Source organism: Trachurus trachurus (assembly GCF_905171665.1).
Source record: "Trachurus trachurus genome assembly, chromosome: 24".
In the NCBI taxonomy this organism is placed as follows: domain Eukaryota; kingdom Metazoa; phylum Chordata; class Actinopteri; order Carangiformes; family Carangidae; genus Trachurus; species Trachurus trachurus.
The window spans coordinates 23,970,579-23,991,990 of record NC_139910.1 but is presented as its reverse complement, the minus strand read 5'-3'; the positions used below and the strand labels follow the sequence as shown (position 1 = coordinate 23,991,990).

The 21,412-nt window shown below is 40.8% G+C and overlaps 1 protein-coding gene across 1 annotated transcript; it reads right to left on the bottom strand.

Annotated features, from left to right (window-relative positions):
* Nucleotides 1-1,227: 1,227 nt before the first annotated feature.
* Nucleotides 1,228-20,239, bottom strand: mmut (methylmalonyl CoA mutase). Its single transcript, XM_084000753.1, has 13 exons — nucleotides 20,143-20,239; nucleotides 18,183-18,616; nucleotides 17,302-17,669; nucleotides 17,059-17,216; nucleotides 13,417-13,588; nucleotides 13,075-13,323; nucleotides 12,877-12,988; nucleotides 9,839-9,954; nucleotides 7,806-7,921; nucleotides 6,854-6,985; nucleotides 6,611-6,758; nucleotides 3,951-4,118; nucleotides 1,228-1,527 (listed from the first exon to the last, which is right to left on the bottom strand). The coding sequence occupies exons 2-13, from the start codon at nucleotides 18,577-18,579 to the stop codon at nucleotides 1,399-1,401; spliced, it is 2,265 nt and encodes a 754-aa protein (XP_083856879.1). The 5' UTR covers nucleotides 18,580-18,616; nucleotides 20,143-20,239; the 3' UTR covers nucleotides 1,228-1,398.
* Between the last annotated feature and the right edge of the window lie 1,173 nt (nucleotides 20,240-21,412).

The window sequence follows — 21,412 nt, the reverse complement described above, 5'->3', positions numbered from 1 at the left end:
TACACGGTAATCCATTACTATCAATATTGATTACTGAACATTGGAGATTTTGTTTGTGCATTTATTAGATTTAGTGTGCAGGCAGATCTTTTTTTAGTTATAAGGTTGACCTTCTCAGTTCAACCAAAGCTTTGTGAGGCCACTGTGACCTCGACCTTTCATGAACAAAATGTAATCAATTCATCTGTGAGCCCAAATGAATGTCCATGCCACATAAATTGAAATTCCTTGATATAGATTAGATTATTGAAATATTGTGTTCATGGTAATGGGACGGATGAACAGACAAAAATATGCCTTCATTTCTGGCTCTTGCCAACACAGAGGCCTAAAAAGCAGTCTCCTGATTGAAGTCACATTCCCACAGTTCACATATTTTATTTAAACTGAAGAGCAACAAAACAGATGCAGAATCACACGTAGAAAAATACCAATATACTCCATATTCTTTATAAACTGTGATCATTGTTCTGATGGTTGAACTGCAGCTGGTCAATTCAAACATTTTGTAGGGAAGGGGGAGACCACAACCACTGAAAAGGCCACTGTTGAGATGATCATGTCCACAAACATGGGAAGCAGATAAGGTTTGAGTGAGCATTTCTATTAATCTGCACTACACTAGTTCTAATGACACCCTGCTAGGTAACTGCAAATTACAAAGAAATTATACAATAGAAGAATAGAATTTACATTCCAATGACTCCTACATGTCCTGTGATTTAAAGCGGATGTTATGTTCAATTGAAGCCCAAATTCTGTCATATTAGGTCAGTTAAGCAAAATCCAATTGGATTACTTTAAAGAAATGTTCTATTGTTAAAATTTAGGTAACATAGAGTTATTTCTATTATAAATATTGAATTCAATCAGATTAGACTCTTCCAAGCCGATGTTCCCACTTAAATTTGGGAATTCCAAGGATATGCAGTGATATTACCAACTGTGCAGTGCAACTCACACAAGCATGTTCACAGGGTAGAAATAGGCAAAGCACCATTTTCCCACCTGAAGAGATGATGTGTCTGGGTTCCTTTAGATTTGAATGATTTTATCAGTCAGAAAAAAAGTACACACTGAGTTTGTGATGTTAACTTAGTTTTTTGTGAAGTTACGGCAAACTGTGAGGATCCTGTCATCGTACTTGAAATCAAATCTGATATACGAGGAATACAGTATAAATTCAAGCATAACATGATCCTGACTGACAGGTTGGTAACGACTCTCACTGCTTCATGTGCTGTGCGCAAAGTGGAGAATGACATTTTTATTTTACGACTTCATGCTACCAGTCAAACTGATTCTGTACAGAAGCGTTTGCACTTGTGACTGTTCTTGGCACAGCATGAATAGGGAGCTCCTGTAGTTTTTTCTTCTTCTTTTTTTTCCTCCAAGAATTCACATGGCTTGTCGGATATTTTCCAGACTCTTCTCAATGTTGTCAATCACCTCAACTGAAGCTGTTGGGATCCTGGTTCCTGGACCAAAGATGGCGCACACGCCGCTCTGGTAAAGGAACTCGTAGTCCTGTAGAGACACAGAGATGAGCACAGTTGAGACTGACTGCAGCAGAGGAGGAACTAAGCTCTCATTATAAGGCGAAAAGAGGATGTTCACGGCAGGGGTCGCGTTAACCGGATATTTTCCGTCATTGACCGTTTTTTTAAAACGGTGACGGAAAGATTTTGAGGCCGTCCGTCATTTTGACAGATTGCAATTCACAGCCATGGCCGTCTGGCCATGTGCATTTGTTTACAATGAAGCCGGCGGATAATCAATAAATGGAGCGGTGGATAACGATATAAAACATATACAATGTCACAAAGTCACTACGGTGAGAATTAGATTTAAAAAAAAAAAAAAAAAAAACCTCAGCTGGCTGGTGCGCTCCATAGAGGTGCGCTCAGTAGAAAACGCTGTAGTACCTCCTCTAGGCCTGTGTGGAGCGTGTGTGGCGATGTTAGTGCTGCCACACATAAACACCAACAACAGAGAAGAAGACAGAAAGCTTCCCCGCAGTATTCAAACTCCAAACATTACAAGTGGATTAAATGTTGACTGGGAGTCGTGTCAGTGCAAATATGACGGTCGATAATGATTTAACGGGCGAGATTTAGCTGCAGTATCCGAGGGACCGACAGTAGTCAGCTGTTGTTAAGTTACGTAGCTGTAGCTACACAGCGGTGTGTCTCGGTACAGGTAGAGCGGTGGGGGTAGGACATCACCGTTTCACACACTCGCCGCGCACAACTCTTCCAAAGGTAACGCTAAGCCTCTTTTAATATTTTGCCCGCCGTGGCATTGTTTATAACACTTAAAGCTGAGTGGGTCTTGTCCTGTCTGAATTTGTGCTGCATCTGGCTGTGTGGTCTATAGCTTCAGTTGTTTCAGTGATGCGCAGTGGCTGCGTGCGTAAAAGAGAGATGAGAGGCACAGAGAGAGAGAGAGAGAGAGAGAGAGCTAACGCCGGTGCACTATGCGGTGCCTATGTGAAAACGTGCTCCTTTGGATGTTTTGGTATAACACATGGGTTAGCATGTTGATTGTTGACAGAAAACTGATGTCATCATCAGGTATTTACGTTGTATTTAGATGTTGAGTGGCAGAAAGTGACCCCCGCATTCACTGATGATCCACAGTTAGATGTGCTCTGACGCCGACTCTGCTCCGGAGCATTCTCTGTTCAATTTGTTTGGACTTGATATGAATTAAACATGAATTAAAATTGAATGCTATTGAATATGGCATTATTATCATTTTTAAAAAATTTAAGTGACCGGTAAAAATAGATTATGACGGAATTTTTATGACCCCGTCAGTCAAAATGACCGGCGACGAAAAAGTCTAGCGCAACCTCTGAGTGCACGGTCTCTTTGAATTTATGCGGCTCATTGTGCAATAGATGATTGATCTTGAAATAATATATTTGGCAACGGATGACAAGAAATGAAACAGAGCTGCATGAAATCAAGAAAATCCTATTGTGTGTGGTAATGATAATTACATGAATCACAGCACCCCTCATCATGAGAGGTTGGTTGTCCATCCATATGACAGCCGGGTGACGTTTTTCATATCATCTGTGTTCTCATCGAGTCATTCTACACAATGTGTGGCTCCATGGAAACCAGTAGTCACGCTACAGGGTATTCACAAAGAGTTTGCCTGGGAGAACTGCTGGGGACTAATATCAGTCTGTGGACACCAACAGTCTTGATTGACTTGATCCACTGCCCCTCCAGTAACAATACCTGAACGACCACCGCCATTCATATAAACCAGGGTCAGATGCTGATCAATAGTATGCGCTCTATTACCAAGCTGTGTTTTCCACCTTAGCCATTTTCCGCTGAACGCCTAATTCAGTTAGCATGTGGCTTCTCAGAAGCACAGCGAAAGGTGCACAGCGGGTTGGCGTAATCAACATGCAGATATGTAATCACTCTGACAAGAATCATTACGGGATAAATTCCTCAGGATCCGCTTCCGTCAATTGACAGAAAATGTTGCACACACGCTGAGGAAATATGAGGAACATGAACGCCTGGAACTGTGCACGCACCTGCTGTGAAAGCCAGGTAGGACGGGTCTACCTGCACAGCGGATTACACTGATCTCTGAGGATCACAAAGTCTCAGGTGCATGGACATGATGTAAATAAATGAGGTTAAACCTGTTCAGTTACTGTGGTAGATTTTTTCTTAGGAGGAAGAACAGAAATCAAGTTCAAAGACTTGCTAGATAAAATGTTTCTACTGATTTTTTTATTATTATTATTTATTTTTTTTTCAGAAAGTGAGTCGAGCACACCAGTCTCTTTTGTTTTATTTGTTACACACTCCCTATACTTCACTGTTGTTTCATGTTTGTATGATGTCATGTTGTTTGTATAATTTCTTTAATATGATAATACGTTTAAAGACTTGATGATCATGAAGGTCAAAGATTACCTGTGGTGGGATGACACCTCCGCAGATGACGAGGATATCTGGCCTGTTGAGCTTCCGTAGTTCCTTAATGAGCTCCGGGACCAGGGTCTTGTGACCTGCGGCCAGAGTGCTGACCCCGACACAGTGGACATCAGCATCGACCGCCTGCTGGGCCACCTCAAGGGGAGTCTGTTCATCCAAAGCCCAGACATGGAAAAAGACAGAAAGTACATCTCAGAATAAGGACTACAACTTCCAGTATAATGTAGCCCAGCTGGATGCACCATGCAATCTAATACCTTCATTAGATGTTAGCTTTGCATGACATCAATCTATTCAAAAATAACCCTTACATTGATTATTAATAGGTTCCTGCGGTCTCTTCTGCTATACGAGCGCTGTGTATGACACCGGTGATGTATGCAGAGTGGCCTCCAGCATATAAACCAGCTGCTTAATTATTTGTTAAGTTGCCTGCATAGAAAGTGAAAATGCACGTATTTGTAATCGCAACTCTTCATTTCTGCAAAACTGCATTATTACTGCACAATGTTCTATTCATTTATAAACATGTCAGTGTCAGACTTGTCAAAGTTGAGTGTCCCTCAGGTCCATTTTATAAAGGTACGTGTATTTCCCATTTAGCAGAGGTTCACACCTCCACATGAGGGTTAACAGAAAGGCGTGAGTACTTCTTCCTTGTCCATCACCGAAAATAATTCATTGTGTAAAACACTCTTCCTGAGGCCTTTGTTTTGCGAGAGCCATGTTGGGAGTGACAGCAGTTTAGCATGACACTTGCCATTACATTATGCACATCATCCTTTATTTACTGGTTGCCGGAGGCTCTGCTCAACAAAGAGCCATGTGATCAGAGGGGTTGAGAAATTATTCTGATAAACTCTGACATCTGCTGCTGTGGGCCACATGCCCTCCATGTGCACATGTCATCGGCCTTTTATGTGCAGCACACAAAAAGACACATGCATTACCGACGTTCTCGGGTTGGGGAGTCATCAGCTTCTGACACGCTATGCACCCGTATGACACCCAGGGTAAAAGTGTGAGACTCATTGTGGACGAGTGTCAGAGATCAGCGGAGGCTGTTTGAGCTTTTTATCTCACAACAGTGGAAAGCTCATCCCTTATACTGTATATGAGACGCTGTCCTTCAGCATGTCTTCACCTCCTATACACATCTGTTCAGGCTTGAGGGTCATGGAGCACCACATTGAGATTTAAAGCAACACTATGTCGTTTTTTTTACCTTAAAATAATGTATCAAAACTAATTTAAGCGGTAGAAAAACGACTAATAGGATGATTCGTGCCGCCGCCGCCGCCTGAGTGGGGCCGTGCTGGCTGCAACTGCACTATGTAACTTTTCTGTGGGCAGCGCCACCGTGGTCCTGGTACACCGCCGTTCCACTAGCGCGGTACAGCACTGCACAGCTCTACTCAGCTTTTCTGCTTCTCCACTTGCCCTCGTAAGTGGTACCAGGTACTATTTTAGTAACGCCTCAGCCCTGGTTCCAAGCGGGCCAAAGCAATACTAAAAGGTGATGTCAGCCGACTGCCTTTCACTGATTGGGCAGAGCACGACATCCGACATGAGAATCAAACCCGGAACAGTGACCACTGATCTGTACCGAGACTGTTGTTATTGCTTCACCCGAGTTAAATGACTGCTGTGTGGAAAACCACGCTGTGGTCAGTGATCGAGGAACAGACGGCAACAAATTCACGTAGACTACTGTGCTTCTCCAGGAACGACACAGGTAACACACACAGTTGCCCTTCTCAACCAGAGTACCAGTATCACTAATCCTACATAGTGGTGCTTTGAATATTTTTTTTTACCACTGCATATTTTGACTTGTCAACCAACCAGCATCATTTGTACTGCCCCCGTTACATTTCAATGAGCTGGATGCAGAGAGCCAGCCTGGGCAATAACAAGAGCCTTGTACTGGAATGCAGCCATCACCGTGGGGTTATTATTAGTTATACCTGTCTGACCCAACTAAATGTCAGCCTCTGCCTGGTTTTGTGCTCCCTGGTGGAAAATACACTGACAGAATGTTTTGGCATTTCTAAATAAATGTCGCCCAGAACTCCCACAGAAAACAAATGAGGGGAAACAGTCAGCTAAAAGAAAAATGTTTGTGACTTGATTTCATTGGAAAATTCCTACATGTAGGTAGAAACTGTCCATTTTTTCCCCCTAACTTCTATGCACCTGCAGCATTCAACATACAGTTTCTCTCTCTTACAGCTGCCTGTTTGTTTTTCCAGTGCAATTGGCTTCAATAAAGCACAATTTCTGAGCCCAATATTGTTTGAGAGTTTTCCAGTGTGGGTGTCCTTGAATACAAAGAATGTTTGGTCGAACACTGAGAGAAACAAGTGTAAAACTTTATAGTCTCTTGAGTCTTATTGGATTTAAAACATAACTGAATCTCTGTATCTTTACACAATATGGGTTTCACCATCAAAAGAACACGTCTACTCCCAATAAACTAAACGACAAAACATTTTCCAATTTACTTCTCTCTGTTTCTGAACAGGGACTACTTTGTTACCAATGACCAGTGCAGTGGCAGTTACCATTGCATCTTAACTGTCTTGAATGTTATCTCTACATTGGCTGAGGTCAGCTCTGTTCTACTGTATGACACTGACCTGAAACAGCGGCCCGATGTCCACATCAAAGCCCAGGTCGGCAAACCCTGTGGCAATGACTTTGGCCCCTCTGTCGTGACCGTCCTGCCCCATCTTTGCCACCAGCAGTCGGGGGTTCCTGCCCTCGTGCTTCTTAAAATCTGCAACTCTGAGATTAAAATTTTTTTTTTTTTTTTTTTTTTATGTATCTGCAACATGAGAAATCCAATATTTCTAGCAGAGTGACCCAGATGCTCCATCTACCTGTTGTGAGCCAGGGAAATCTCTTCGTGCTCTCCAAACTCGCTGCGGTAAGCTCCGCTCACCATCCTGGTGCTGGCTTTATGCTCACCAAACACTTTCTTCATGGCATCAGTGATTTCACCAACAGAGCATCTGTAGAAAGGAGCAGACAATACATTTTCACTTCCTATGATAAACGACACAACGACAAATCAATTGACGCCAACCATATCCAATAAACTAAACACTAAATAGGTTTTCTCAGTGTATGGAAACATGCTTAATTGTCTGTATCATTTATTTTGCTGCCTCATTAGAGTTTGCATTACGTTCAGCAATCTCACTGAGGGATAATAAGAAAGCAACAATTTGTAAGTTTACAGTTGAAATGAAAATTGCTCAGTTATTTGTGGCAAAATGAAGCTACACAGCTCTTTATATTTAGATGGATTAAGGGTCTAATGGCTGTAAGGTAGCAAGGGATGTTTAAATGGCTGTAGATTATAGTGGGAGATGATATGTTAAGTAATCCAGTCATGCCGTGCCAGGGCCTCCCAGCAAGTGGGCTGTGATCAGCATGTGGGCTCTTCACACAGTGCTGCACAGACCTTTCCTTTCTTAAAAACAGGCTTAAGAGTATTTAAGTCAGTTTAACCACATGTGTGTGGGCTGTAAAACATCTCTTCCTGCAGACTGACTGTCTAATAAATGGCCACATGACTGCCTCAGGTATGAAGAAGTATTATCTAGAACATTTTGACATTAACAAACACTCTCTCATGAAAAACACCACAATGATGATGATCATGTTGCAATGTGGAATGTGGACAATGCAAGATCACATGGATCATATTGGTGTTGTGCCTACGCATGTAACATTTGCAGAGATTTCAGCGAAGGAAAGAGAGGAAGAATTACGTCAATTACATTTAGCATCAGAAGCTACTCATGCAGACGTGAAACTAATCATTACCTGGCTCGAGCTGCTTCCACAGCCAGGGCTAAAAGGTTGCCCTCCCTGGTTTGTGCACACTCCTCGATAGCTGCCAGGCACTTCTTCGCTACATCTGGGTCACGGCTTTCCCTCACCTGAAACACAGCAGGCAGCAAGACATCAAACACATCCTCAGAGTTTTCCCCTTCCCCCGTAGAAGACATTTACATTACTGCTGCAATTCTCCAGATACAATCCACATGAACATGTCATGTTATGTACATTAAAACTACTTACTGATTTTCCTAATGACAGATACTGTATTTGGTTATTAAAGGGAAGACATTTTGGCAAATTGGCCCATTGCCATAATCCATATAGTTTTAGGAGTAGGTTTGTTACCTTTAATTGTCAGTGCAAGCTATTTTTAGAATGGTGGAGCAGAGCTGCGAGCTGCTCAGAGCTACACTACTAAATTGTGACCTGCACATTCACCACCACCAAGGCATTTGCCTTGAAAACAACTCCATCTCGTAACGTTCTGTTATCTCATAGCGTGGTGAATGTGCAGGTGACAACTTGTCCACTAGAGCGTTTTTGAGTTGTTCGATTGTGTATTTGATGAGTTTGATGAGGGAAACCAAGAAATTCCATTAGTCTCCGTAGCATAGCTCTGAGCAGCTCGCGGCTCTGCTCCGCCATTCTAAAAATAGTTTGCACCAACAATTAAGGTGACGAACCTACTCCTAAAACTATAGGGATTATGGCAATGGGCCAATTTTCCAAAATGTTTAACTTTCTCTTTAACTGTCTGCCTGGTAGAAATTCTGTTAAAAAATTATAATATTTAAAAAAATTAAATAAAATGCATTCCAATAACTCCATAAATACTATAATGTTAGAACAAATAAAAAAGAAAACTTGACTCTTGACTCCTTGAGTGAAAACAGCCTGGATGTTTCTGCTTCCTGGGCAGCTGCAGGAGTCAGTGATCTGCCTTTAAACTGTTTTCAGCACAACTCAGTCCCTCTGAACCCTCGGGCACTGGACCCACAGAGACGAAAACTGATGTCTCAAAGCATAATCACCTTGACATGACATAAAAAAGACATGGTTGCCACAAAGACCCAGCTCTGTAAAATGAGCTCCAGTGCACACATACGAACACACTGCTGTGTCAAACTGCTTCAAACCAGAAACCATCAGAATTCTGTGAGGTGAGGGCGTGAGCATGAGGCGTACCTAATTTTGGATTCTGAGTGCAGTCATGAAAATGTATGGATCACCTCCTTATGACCGACTGTGATCTTATTTCAATTCTGGTCACAGTCAGTTAACAGCAGTAATGCTGTTGTAATAATTCAAGAACTTATTTGTCCTCCTCCTTACGTCCCAGAGGTGACAACAGCTCGTCATAACTGGTCAGTTTAGTGTTCCCACTACACATCATTTGGGACCTTGACAGGGTTCTGCTTTGCACACTACACGACTGATCAGTGACCCAAGAAGTGACACGTGAAATGACATCACACCATATGCGAGGGGACTGATTTTCTACCACAACAGATGTCGGCAATAAATTTGTTGGTGCCCTGATTTGAAGCAGAAATTAAAGGAGGAAAAATATGAGTGATAAAATAGGCATTTGGGGATATGATAGGAACAACAGTGATTGATGTGGTCCACCTGGTTTCTCCTTCCCTGTACCTCGTGCTCTCATTGGCCATAGCACTCATCACCAACCAGGTCACAGAATTATTCACATGACTAAATTCAGTGCTAAAACCATGCAGTATGGACGTAACGACACAGCAAGGTGAGGCATGCAGGCCTGTGTGGAGCTGCAGTCCTCCAGTCACCAATCTAACACAGCCCTACGGAAAGCCCTCTCAGGAGGAAGCAAGAATTACAATGTGTGAACAAACTCAGAGACTGGCAAAGAGTTTCATTAGTTTTGTTGTCAGTGCATGCTTTCACCTGTGGTTTTATTGTGGAATCCTTTGAGCAAAAAATGAAGGGGAAAAAAACCTTACACTAAAGTAACCCGGGGCTTATCTCAAAGGAACACTGACCTTTTTCAGTTTTTCAATCTGTTTCTGGCGCACAATGGTGTTATCTATAGCTAGGACCTCCACACTCTCCTCTTTTTCCAGACGGTACTTGTTGACGCCGACAATGACTTCTGAGCCTAAGAAGAAAAGGAAAAAGAAAAAAGGTATTCAGGTACATGCATCAGCAACATGAAGCAGGTCAATGGTGAACGATTTCACACAAAGCACACACACCTTTTAAGGTTCTTACACAGAAAACACACACACAAAAGAAAACATCCTCAGAAAGGCAACTGGTGGTTTTTCTTTTCTCCTTCTCTCATTTTTATTCTATAAAAATCCAAAATTGTATTGGTAACTGATTTTGTCTCATCAGGCCTGTATCATCTTTGACTGTGTGGCTGCCAATAAAAGTTTAAATGACCAACAAAAAAGGAAATGCAACTGGTGGAGGTAAATACAGCAAAAGGACACAAATTTCTCAGGTTGTTAAGGAGTATAAAGCAGCAGAACGCATGAAAGAGCAAATTATAGAGGTGACATTAAACCTGAACGCATAAGATACCTGTAACCAAATGAAGTAGTACAGAAGACTGACTTTCTCTCTGTGTTGTCCTTTACTTGCACTGTTTAAATACACAGAGCATCACAGTCCCTTTTACACACCTAACCTACAGTATGTCTGATATCATACGTTAGTAAGCACACAGGACTTGAGGAACATGACCATAACCTTGTCTTTAATTGTTTAATTGTTTAATTAAGTTAATCTTTTTTTCTTTTAAGTAAATATAAAGAGTAGAGGCACTTTGAATTCTCCTCATTCTTCAACAAATACACGGCCACGCTTGCAATTTAACCACGGTTCAGGAAAGCTGAAGATAATATGAGAGCCTAACGTTGTCAATCAGAATTCACAACCCCATTGGAACTGAAAAAACTGTCAGCAGCGTATGACGTGCGGCCGGGGTGAATGAGAAAGCCAATGAATATCAATGAAAGCAGGCATCGGGGGGATTATGGAGAAAAGCTACCCAGTCTGTGAAGGTTGTGCTTTTGCTCCATTTCTGATGTTTGAGGAAAATGTTAATTTCACACAAGAAGCCTCAATTAAACTCCCTGATACCACCCTGACACAAGTGTACACATATCTTCCCCCTAAACAACTAAATAAACAGGGCCAGCTGGTTTCCAGCTGTGTTTGAAGATTAGCGTATTAACCTGTGGTTGCTTTGCAGTGGCAGTCAACACATTTTTATTCAGCCTTTGGAGCTTGCTTGGGTTGAGTACACTTACAACAGGTCTAAATAAAATATGGTGACTGGTTCAGCATTTTAGGAGTTAAAGTTACTCAACTAATTTACAGTGACAATGGGAGACTGCCACTGAGTGCAGGAAGGTGAGTCTTCAGCTGCACTTGAGAGTAGAATTTCATTTAAAGGCAAAATCCTCATCAAATATTTGATAGCAAAGAACTCCACAGAGTGGAAGTTTAGACTCCACGGAGTATTAGGATTTTATCAAAGGGCTTTAAAGAGCACCATATGACCCGCGTCTTAAGTAACAGGGCATGTTACATCACGGGGGAGGACGGGAAAAAAAATAGCATGGTAAATATATCACATGCTTAATACTGAAGACACTGCACGCCTTGCATGTGTGAGGAGGCTGTGTTGCTGCCATACCTCACGTGCATGTGTGTCTGCTGCGTTGTTGCTGTCAGCTCAATCTTTCTAATGTCAAAATGTTGGATTTTGATTTTATTATAAAACTCAAAAACTTAAAGCAGAAATAAGCGGAATGTTTGTGTTAATATAAGTCTTAAATAGTTATATCTTCCAACAGCAATCACTTATATAGAGTGTTTGGTCTGAAACACGGGTCTGTCAGTCACTCTGCTCTGCTGTAAGCCGAGGAGAAAACTTTCCTTGTATCCTACAACCTTTATCCAATGAGGAGAGAGAACGGCATAAAGGGGCGGTCCTCTCTGTGTGTGCAGCCAAGTGATGCGCGTGAATGTGATGACGTAGGGACGAGGGCGGGGACTGCTAACTCCATCTGCTGACAGGAAGTTAGCCAAAACGACCGGATCGCTTACTTCTGCTTTAAGAAGTAGCAGTGTCAGAGCTAAAGCTTAGGATAAAATGGACATTCTGGCCGATAAGGTCAAAGGGAAAGACAACAACTCTTATGAACACTAATGTAAGGATGCGGATTGTAATTGTTTAGTTTGTATGTACCGCTCACATCTTTCATCATTATTTTGTGTTTGCATTGTATGTTGGAGATGATGTTTCAAAAGTGTTAAGCTTGATTGCTTTGTTTTTAATGGGATTGTCTTGATTATTTCAATCAAAAAAGAAAAAGAAAAAAACTAACTAAAAAAGTAGCAGTGCAGGACAAACACACACACACACACACATAGAGAGAATGCACTGGTATAACATTGCCTTTCACCTGTTAAATTATTGACATGATATAATTCTAGCCTGCATGGACTTTCCTCTATGACCGTATAGTGCATGTGGTATTCAAATGCAGTAATATTTATACCTTTTCATATCTACCTGGTATCCAGACACAACCTTCACTTTTATACTGATGGTATAATGACAATATCAATGTCAGCAGTCTATATTTGCTGGGAACACATCAACACACAGTGCTCACTCAAAACCATTAACATTGGCACCTACAATAGCGGTGTGTTCCAACCTAAGTGGTCTTAGTGCGTGGTAACTCTGTAGTCTCTTTACGAAGACACACAAACAAGAATAATGACATCTAAACCTGCATGAGAAAAAAACCTCTCCATTAAGACACATTAGGACAATAACTTTTCATGCCAGAAACTGCTGAGGAATGTGACCATCTCACACTGAATGAATAAGCTGTAACCTCCATTAGACACATCTTTTCAGCAGTGTTACATACAGACCACAGTCAAAAAGAACAAAAGTATGTATTGTTTAAAGCAGAGGAAAAATGTGAGAAGTTGGAAGAATAACAGGCTTAAGGCAATTAGCAATTTGGGGGGGGGGGGGGCGGGGTGGGGGTACCTGAGTCAATGCGGGCTTGTCTACGTGCTGCACATTCCTCAATGCGAAGTTTAGGAATACCCTCCGCCACTGCTTTGGCCATGCCTCCCATGTCTTCGATGTCTTTGATGAACTACACAAAGGGCAACACAGGCTGTGAGAGAACATATAACATCACATAGTCATAGTCTGGTATTGTTTAAACCCTCCTGTCATCACCTTCAGGGCTGTGTTGTAGACATCATCTGTCAGAGACTCCATCATGTGTGAGCCGCCCCAGGGATCTGCAACTTTAGGGATGCCCGACTCCTCCTGGATGATGATCTGGGTGTTCCTGGCAATGCGAGCGCTCTTCACTGTGGGCAAGCCAAGAGCTTCATCGAATGAGTTGGTGTGTAGTGACTGGGTCCCCCCGAACACAGCTGCCATGGCTTCAATCACTGTTCGGATCACATTGTTGTATGGATCCTGAGGGTGGAAAATTGGAAAAAGACATTTATTTAACAAGTTTCAGTTTGATTTGACCATTTTCTTGTCGTTCTTATGGTGAGTTCTGTTTACTTGTTCAGTGAGAGACCAGCCAGAAGTCTGACAGTGTGTGCGCAGGAGGAGAGACTTTGCATTCTTGGGCTGGAAGTTTTCTTGGATGAGGGTGGCCCATAATCTCCTGGCAGCTCTCAATTTGGCAATCTCCATGTAGAAATTCATCCCAATACCCCAGAAAAATGACAACCTGACAACACACACACACAAGATATGACAAAAGAGAGAAATAGTAGGTTATGGACAGAATAAATTTAATTGATACGAATTATGCACTAAAATAAGATACCAAGTGTTTTCTTTCAAAGAGCTATTTTGTACAGGCACAACGCAGTATGAGGTTCTTTCACCATAGTTAAAGAGATAATTCAACATTTTTGCAAATGTGCCTATTGCCATAATCTGGTGCAAGCTGTTTTAGGTCGGTGGGGCAGAGACGCGAGCTGCTCAGCTAATGCAAAGGAGGCAAACAGTACTTTCACCTTTCCCTCATCAAATAGACAATCCAACAACTCCAAAACGCTCTTGTGGACAAGTTGTGACCTGCACATTCACCACGCTATGAAATAATAATGTAACATTATGAGACAGAGTTGTTTTCGAGGCACAGCTGCTGGACTGACTTCCGAGTATTTGCTTCATGTGTCGTAATGTTACATAATTGTACATTATTATTTCATACTGTGGTGAATGTGCAGGTCACAACATGTCTACAAGTGTGTTTTGGAGTTGTTGGATTGTGTATTTGATGAGTTTTGAGGGAAAGGCAAGTAACTTTCACCTCCGTTGCGTTAGCTGAGCTGCTCGCGCCTCTGCCCCGCCGATCTAAAACAGCTTGCATCAAAAATTAAAGGTAATGAACAGACAAGACTGTAGGGCTATAGGGAGACTATAGGGATTATGGCAATAGGGAAATTTGTCAAAATGTTGAACTATTCCTTTAAGATCGGAAACAGCAAGACCTAAAAAGCCTCGCTAAAGCCTTACAGTGTGTCTGTCTCATTATGTTTTATGTCAATGTCAAGGACCCAATTATCACATTGTCAGACTGAATGTCAGTGGCTATGAAAAGATGCTACGAACTTGTTAGCAGAACATAATAGAAGCAGCCCACAAACAAACTTGTGAACTACCTGACACAAAACTCTTCACACAAGAAGGACACAGATGTGATGCTTCTTTTGTTAGTTCAAGCCTGAAGCAACGTTTTGGGTACAGAAACCATTTAGCCCTTTGTCAGCTTGTCCAATATGCACAGCCAAGTAATTAAAAAATAAAGAACAGTAAGAAAAATAATGCGGAAATATAGCTTGGCTAACAAAGCTTGTCTACACAGCATTTACTTTATATAATTAAAAAAAAACATGAAACAAATGTTGACTGAATTTTGAATTGAACTGAATTCTTTTTTTTTAAGTTTGATGCATGCATTCATGTAAAAAAAAAAAAAAAAGGTTGTAAGGTTGTATTTACAATTAACTGAAATGACAGTAAAGGAAATAGGCATTCAATCATCCATGTGAAGACAACTGACAGAGGTGATCATGATGCAAGGTTAGATTAATCATAATGAATTTGTATCTGTTCTGTTCTCTTGTACTGAATGCATTAAATTAAACAAAACACTGATGCCTTTCTATTCCTGACCTTTTACCTTTTCAATCAATGAAAAACAAGGAGAAAGAATGCACTAAACAACTTCTCAGTGTCGGCAGTGATGTCCTTGTTGTTGTTTGCTCAACCAACACTTGTAAACCTTAAGAAAAGTATTTTCAATGTCAAATGACTAAAGCTACACATCTGTCTAATGAGGGAAGCTGGAACCAGATTATGCTTGGTTACTCAATACATGACTGTCCTCAGTGAAGGATACTGTATGTGTCTTTGTGTTGTAAAGAAGACATTTGAATTTCTATCCATCACTCTTTCACTGGACTACAAAAGCTTTGTGGGGAACCTTAGTATACAGTAAGCGCTGCTTGTGAGTCCTGAACAATCAGCTGTAGGGAAAGATAATGGTGAAGGGTAGAAAACCTTCAATTTCAAACAATTGAGTGACATGTCTAGATTGATATAGAGTGACTATCTGTAAGGCCCGTCTCTAAAAAGTCATTACACATAGAGGGGTCAAGCTGCACTGTCAGAATGTTTCTGATGACAGCATGCCAATGTAACTCTACTATTATCCACATGATTGAAAGGCTGTGAAAAAGCAGCTGAATGACATAGGAGAGGAGGGCAGAGGAGATGATGAAAGTACAACACATCAACTTCAACCCCTTTTTTCCCCTTTCCTTTGTATTAACATGTCATCTATATGACACTTTAGCTGTGAATTAGCTGTATGCTAGCTCAGTCTGTTAGTCCCATCTGCTGCTTCAACAAACAATGGAGAAGGTTTTTGTTTGACAATGAAATGGGGCTGTCACATTTAGTCATTACGTGCTTGTCAAACAAACACAGTATTAGTGGGATATTAACAAGACGTCATCGATGGCACTACTGTGACTGTGGTGAAATGCAATGTTTTTCCAACAACAGAAAGTAGTGGTGCATATGCACAATAGAATTGTGTAGGGCTTATTTTGGCAGATACTGAAGGTATGAAGGTGATAACACTGGGAATGGTTGTTTTTCATTTAATTTCACCAAATATTTTGAATGACAATGATGTGGTTTTTGTTAGGTCTTGTACCCAATGCTGTTGTGTCCCTTACATCTGGAGCGATTTGTAGTGTGGGATGTCTCTATAGTGACACAATGCTATAGACAGTTGTCAAACATTTTAGAACACAGCTCTTTGAATATATATTGCAAACAATTAAGTAGCCCTTGTATGTAGTTAATGCCTGAGTAACCTGCTGAATTGAGGAGTTGCTGACATACAGCAAAAGTGCACGCTTTTAAACAAGACATCCATGTGTCACCGTTTGCAAGATAAAAGGCTCATCAATTCCATTTTCATAAATGAAAGCTACCCTGTAGTCTGTAACTAGAAGGACTGGATGAGAAACCGAACTACAGATGTCACAGATGCCACAAGAAGGTGAACACACACAAACAATGGTGGGAAAACACAAGATAACTTGAGGTAATCAACCAGTGTCACCTTATGGCATCGACTGACAGTAACGGTGCGAAGACAATGTTGTGACAATGTCAGTCATCTGAGATATTTTGTAGGTTCCTGTTTCAAACTGATTTTTCTGCTCCAGCCATATTACTCATATCTGTTGCCCAATATATTTGTAACTGAGACATGATCATCACACAACCCGGTCAATTTCAATTCATAATGTTACTGATTATACAAACATACACTTTTGAGTTCAGCATGTGGTGGAGTATTAAATGTGTGACAAATTGTGATGGTGTCATGAATAAGGTTGATGACTACATTTCACATGTGAGCCAATCATGTATGAGATTAGACCATTAGAAAAAGGCTGCTTTCAAAGTATATTTCTAATTTTGAAAATTATAAATAAATTATATATACATATATAAATTATAAAATAATTATATTATAATAAAAAAAAAAAATTCTTGTTAAAGAAAATTTAAATTTTATGAAGCAACTCTATTTATTTAGTGTGGAAATGTATAGTTGAACAATGTTTAAAAATTGCAATTGCAATTGCAAGCATTAATATTCTGTACCTTGGGGCAAACTCATCGATGGTTAAGCCTGCCTTCAGGCCAGTGCGACAGTACTCAAGGCCATCAGCGATGGTGTAGGCCACTTCCAGGATGGCATCAGCTCCAGCTTCCTGAAGATGGTAGCCACTGATGGATATCGAGTTGAACTTGGGCATGTGCTGTGAACATGGTCAATACAGTTACATGTTGTTGCAGTGTGCAGTTCAAATGCTGATGATAATATGGAACTGAGCAGGTACATACCTTGGAGGTGTAAGCAAATATGTCTGCAATGGCGTGCATAGAAGGCTCTGGAGGGAAAATGTAGGTGTTGCGTACCATAAACTCCTTCAAAATGTCGTTTTGAATGGTGCCTGTTAGTTTGGCTTTGGACACACCCTGCTCCTCTCCGGACACAATAAACATGGCCAAAACAGGGATAACTGCTCCATTCATTGTCATTGATACAGACATTTTCTCCAGAGGGATTCCATCAAAAAGCATCTTCATGTCCTCCACCGTGTCTATGGCGACTCCAGCCATGCCGACATCTCCGTGGACTCGGGGGTTGTCCGAGTCATAACCACGGTGCGTCGGGAGGTCAAAAGCCACAGAGAGACCCTGCTGCCCAGCTGAAATGAACAAGTGAGAAAAATAGTAATTTTAGTGATGGGTAAGGGATTTTTGATGTGCATTATAGATGGAATCTCTACACATTTATCTCTCTTTGTTTTCACAGCATCATCAGAAATAACATTGAAATGCAGAAAATATCGATTGTCTCTTGCATTGTATGATAATTTAAATGGTGGTTTTTCAGGAGCACCAGTGAAAAAAGACAGTCTGAAGCCCTGCATTACATGATGAGAGGATGTTCAACCTATGTAGCACAGTGGGTTTGAATCTATGTATGTGTGTGTGTGTGTGTGTGTGTGTGTGCGTGTGTGTGTGTGTGTGACTGATTCTTTTGTGAGCAGTTAACCACACCTGAATTTCCTTCGGGATTAATAAAGTAAATCTATCTATCTATCTATCTATCTATCTATCTATCTATCTATCTATCTATCTATCTATCTATCTATCTATCTATCTATCTATCTATAATGTTTCAGCTAAAAATAGAAAGGCAAACAGCAACAATCTACCTTTGATGTTATCTTTATAGAACTTGTTACTCTCCTCCACAGTGCTAAAGCCAGCATACTGCCTGATAGTCCACGGTCTGTTAGTGTACATGGTGGGATAGGGTCCTCTAGTGTAGGGAAACACTCCTGGCAATTCATCAGCACTGCCAACTGTGTCTGCTTTAGTGTATACTGGCTTGATGTCGAGTCCCTCCGGCGTGTGCCAGATCAGATCCTCTGGGTTCTTCCCTTTTAGCTGCTTCTTAGCCAGACTGGCCCATTCTGTGTGCAGCTCGGCCTGGTCCTGCCTTGATGTGGACGTGTGGATCAGAGAGCGGTGTGTGAGAGCTGAGGAAGCAGACGCTCTCACCAGGCGCCGGGCAGCCAGCGCTGCACATGCCCTCTGTGCAGTCAGCATTGCTTACTGTTGGCTCAGTCAGACACACATGGATCACCTGAGGAAGACATGAATTATCAGATGTGATATAATTGTAATTGTCATCGGATATAATGGCTCTGTTTCAAATGTGTCGATTTATGGCTTTTGTGTAGGAGTTAAGCTGTATTCCTTTTAAAGGAGAAATTACTTTCACAATCGGTTGGCTGCTCTCTAATGCCCTCTACAGTTCATTTAAGTAGACAACCTCACCCTACAGTTACAGTATCTGCCATTGTAATGTGGCCTCACCATGACCTATAAAATGACAATAATATGTTTATCCGTCAACTATTTCAACAGGACATTGTGAGTACACCTTCTGCTTTATCTTACCGGTCTACCTTAGTCAGCGGTAGTAACTGGGAAAAAGTCTGGCTATTATAAGTTTTTATTAACTAACAAGGTCAAAGAGATATCCTTTAAAATTCTTCACAGATTTGACCAAACTAATCATTATATACAGAGGCTCAAGAAGGACATTGATGTGAACTGTACCCACTGTGACTCTGTAAATGAAACTTTGGTTCATTTATTTTGGTCTTGACAATTCTGGAGCAAACTGGCACATTTTATCAGTGATCATATTTACCCCCAGTTTAATTTATGCTGGAATGTTCTGTTTGGCTACACTGAATTTGACAAGAACCTAAATGTTGATTAATTTGATTACTTTAATTTAATTAATTTGATAATTATTTTATCCAAATTTTACATACACTAATCTAGATTTTCAAGCAAGAAGCCTGTTTGTTTGAACTGTTTGTTTATCAACTGCGTATGTTAAACAATTATCTCCTTTATATGTGATTGTGAAATAAGCTTTACAAAATGATTCATTGAATAATTTCTCTCTGTCTTGTTGTGACCCTTAAACCCCCTGGCGTGTTTATGATTGTATATAAATTTGTATTAATGTTGTATACATTTATCCTTGTTGGAATTCATCCGTGTGTATATTCCTGTGTTTTTGTCAATAAAGCAGGGGGGAAAACTGACAAAAAAAAAAATCCAGGTAGGACTGTCAGTGAGGAAAACATGCGGGACAGCGTTTGCTAATGTTCATGACATTTAACAACACCGTTCATTTATACCGTGAGAATACAATATACAATTCGTACTGGTTGAGGCATGTATAACAATAGCAGCACGATTTATACTCTCGCGTGACAATTTACATTACCTGATTTGAGAGTTTGACTGTTAGCTACCTTTTTAGCATTGTGTCATTGTGTGTCGTATTTAAATGCTTGGTAAGCTAGGTGAACTGGCTTAGCAAGCATAAGACAAGATTAACCCGAAAGTTATGATGTCAATAATGGTGACCACATGACTTGTTGTCCAAGTAAAGTGCTTTGGATAAAAGCAGGTTAATGTTTTAATATTGATAAGCTACGGCTGCGCACTTGTTAGCTAACCGGGATGCTAGCAGCGTTAGCATTAGCGGGAGCAACCAAAACAACGACTGTGAACATGATGACACTGAGCTGCCGCGTTATGTTTCACACCAGTCGTTTTTATATATTTTTAAGATAGTTTGCTGACCTTGTCGTCTGTTGTGTTCGTTCAGGTGGAGAAGAAGGCGTGTGTCCGTCTGCCCAATGAAGTTTCATAACAGTAGCAGTCAGCCAATCGCAGGCTGTGTTCAGTGGATAAACTTCGACCTATAACACCGGAAGTAAATATTGAAGCAAAGATCGTTGAACGTCGTAGAGATAAACAACGCCACCTGTTATTTCTACAGCTAGACAATATATAAAGATTATACAGCGGTGTGTTTCTTTAAGTACAGGACATTAGTGATGATTATGTGCCCCATTCACGTTGTAGACAAGAGAATCAAACTAACACAACTAGGCCTACTAAGCAGGTCATAAATCCCTTATGTTGTCACATCTTGACTATTTCCCAGCAATCTGGTCAAAATGCTACAACCAAATAAAATTCAGCTAATTCAAAATAGGCCTGCAAGACTTGCTCTGCATTACTAATTTTGGTACGGTGTTGAAAAAAATGCATAATGAATTGTCATGGATGAGAGTTGGTGAGAGACATGCTTAGGCTAATTCTATTTATGAAAAAACATCTACATCAACTAGCCTTCTTTGTCTCTACTCTCAGCTGGTGCTTGCTAATGTTCACAAATGGTACTAGACAAGCCTGTGTTTGTGTTTTCACCCTATCTAAACCCAATCAAAAGAGTGGTGATGTACAGGGCCTTATCACCTTACTGGAACAGACTCCCACAGCATCTGGTTTCAAGCACCAGCAGTGCTGGTTTCAGGAAAAGACTGAGATTTTTTTGTGCATTTCATTTTTTAGATTCTATTCTATTCTGTTATTAGTTTCCATATGTCTGCTCCATTTATTTCCTTTTGCTTATTTCTATTTTTTATCTTTATCTTTTCCTCTTTTCTTAGTTTGGTGTGTCATTTGTGGTTGTTGTTGCTTTATTAACGTGTGACCCATTTGGCTTGCTTGGTTCAGGATAATTGTCTTTGTTAAATATTTGAACATGTATGCAAGTAGGCTATGTGTATGTTATTCATATTGACTATATGAATATTTAAACATTTTAATATTGTAACTGTGGACCCTGGCAGGAAGAATAGTCGCTGCTGAGGCAGTGACTAATGGGGATCTATAATAAACTAATAACTAATTACGTTACATTATTTGCTGGTAGTTTGAAGAATTTAAGTTTACTCTGCTGGTGTGCACTTACATAAAATCCACCACTAGGGGGCGATGTTCCAGCAGAAGCCCCCTGGCAAAAATATTGTCCTCCCCCCAGCATTCCTTTTATTTATCAGTC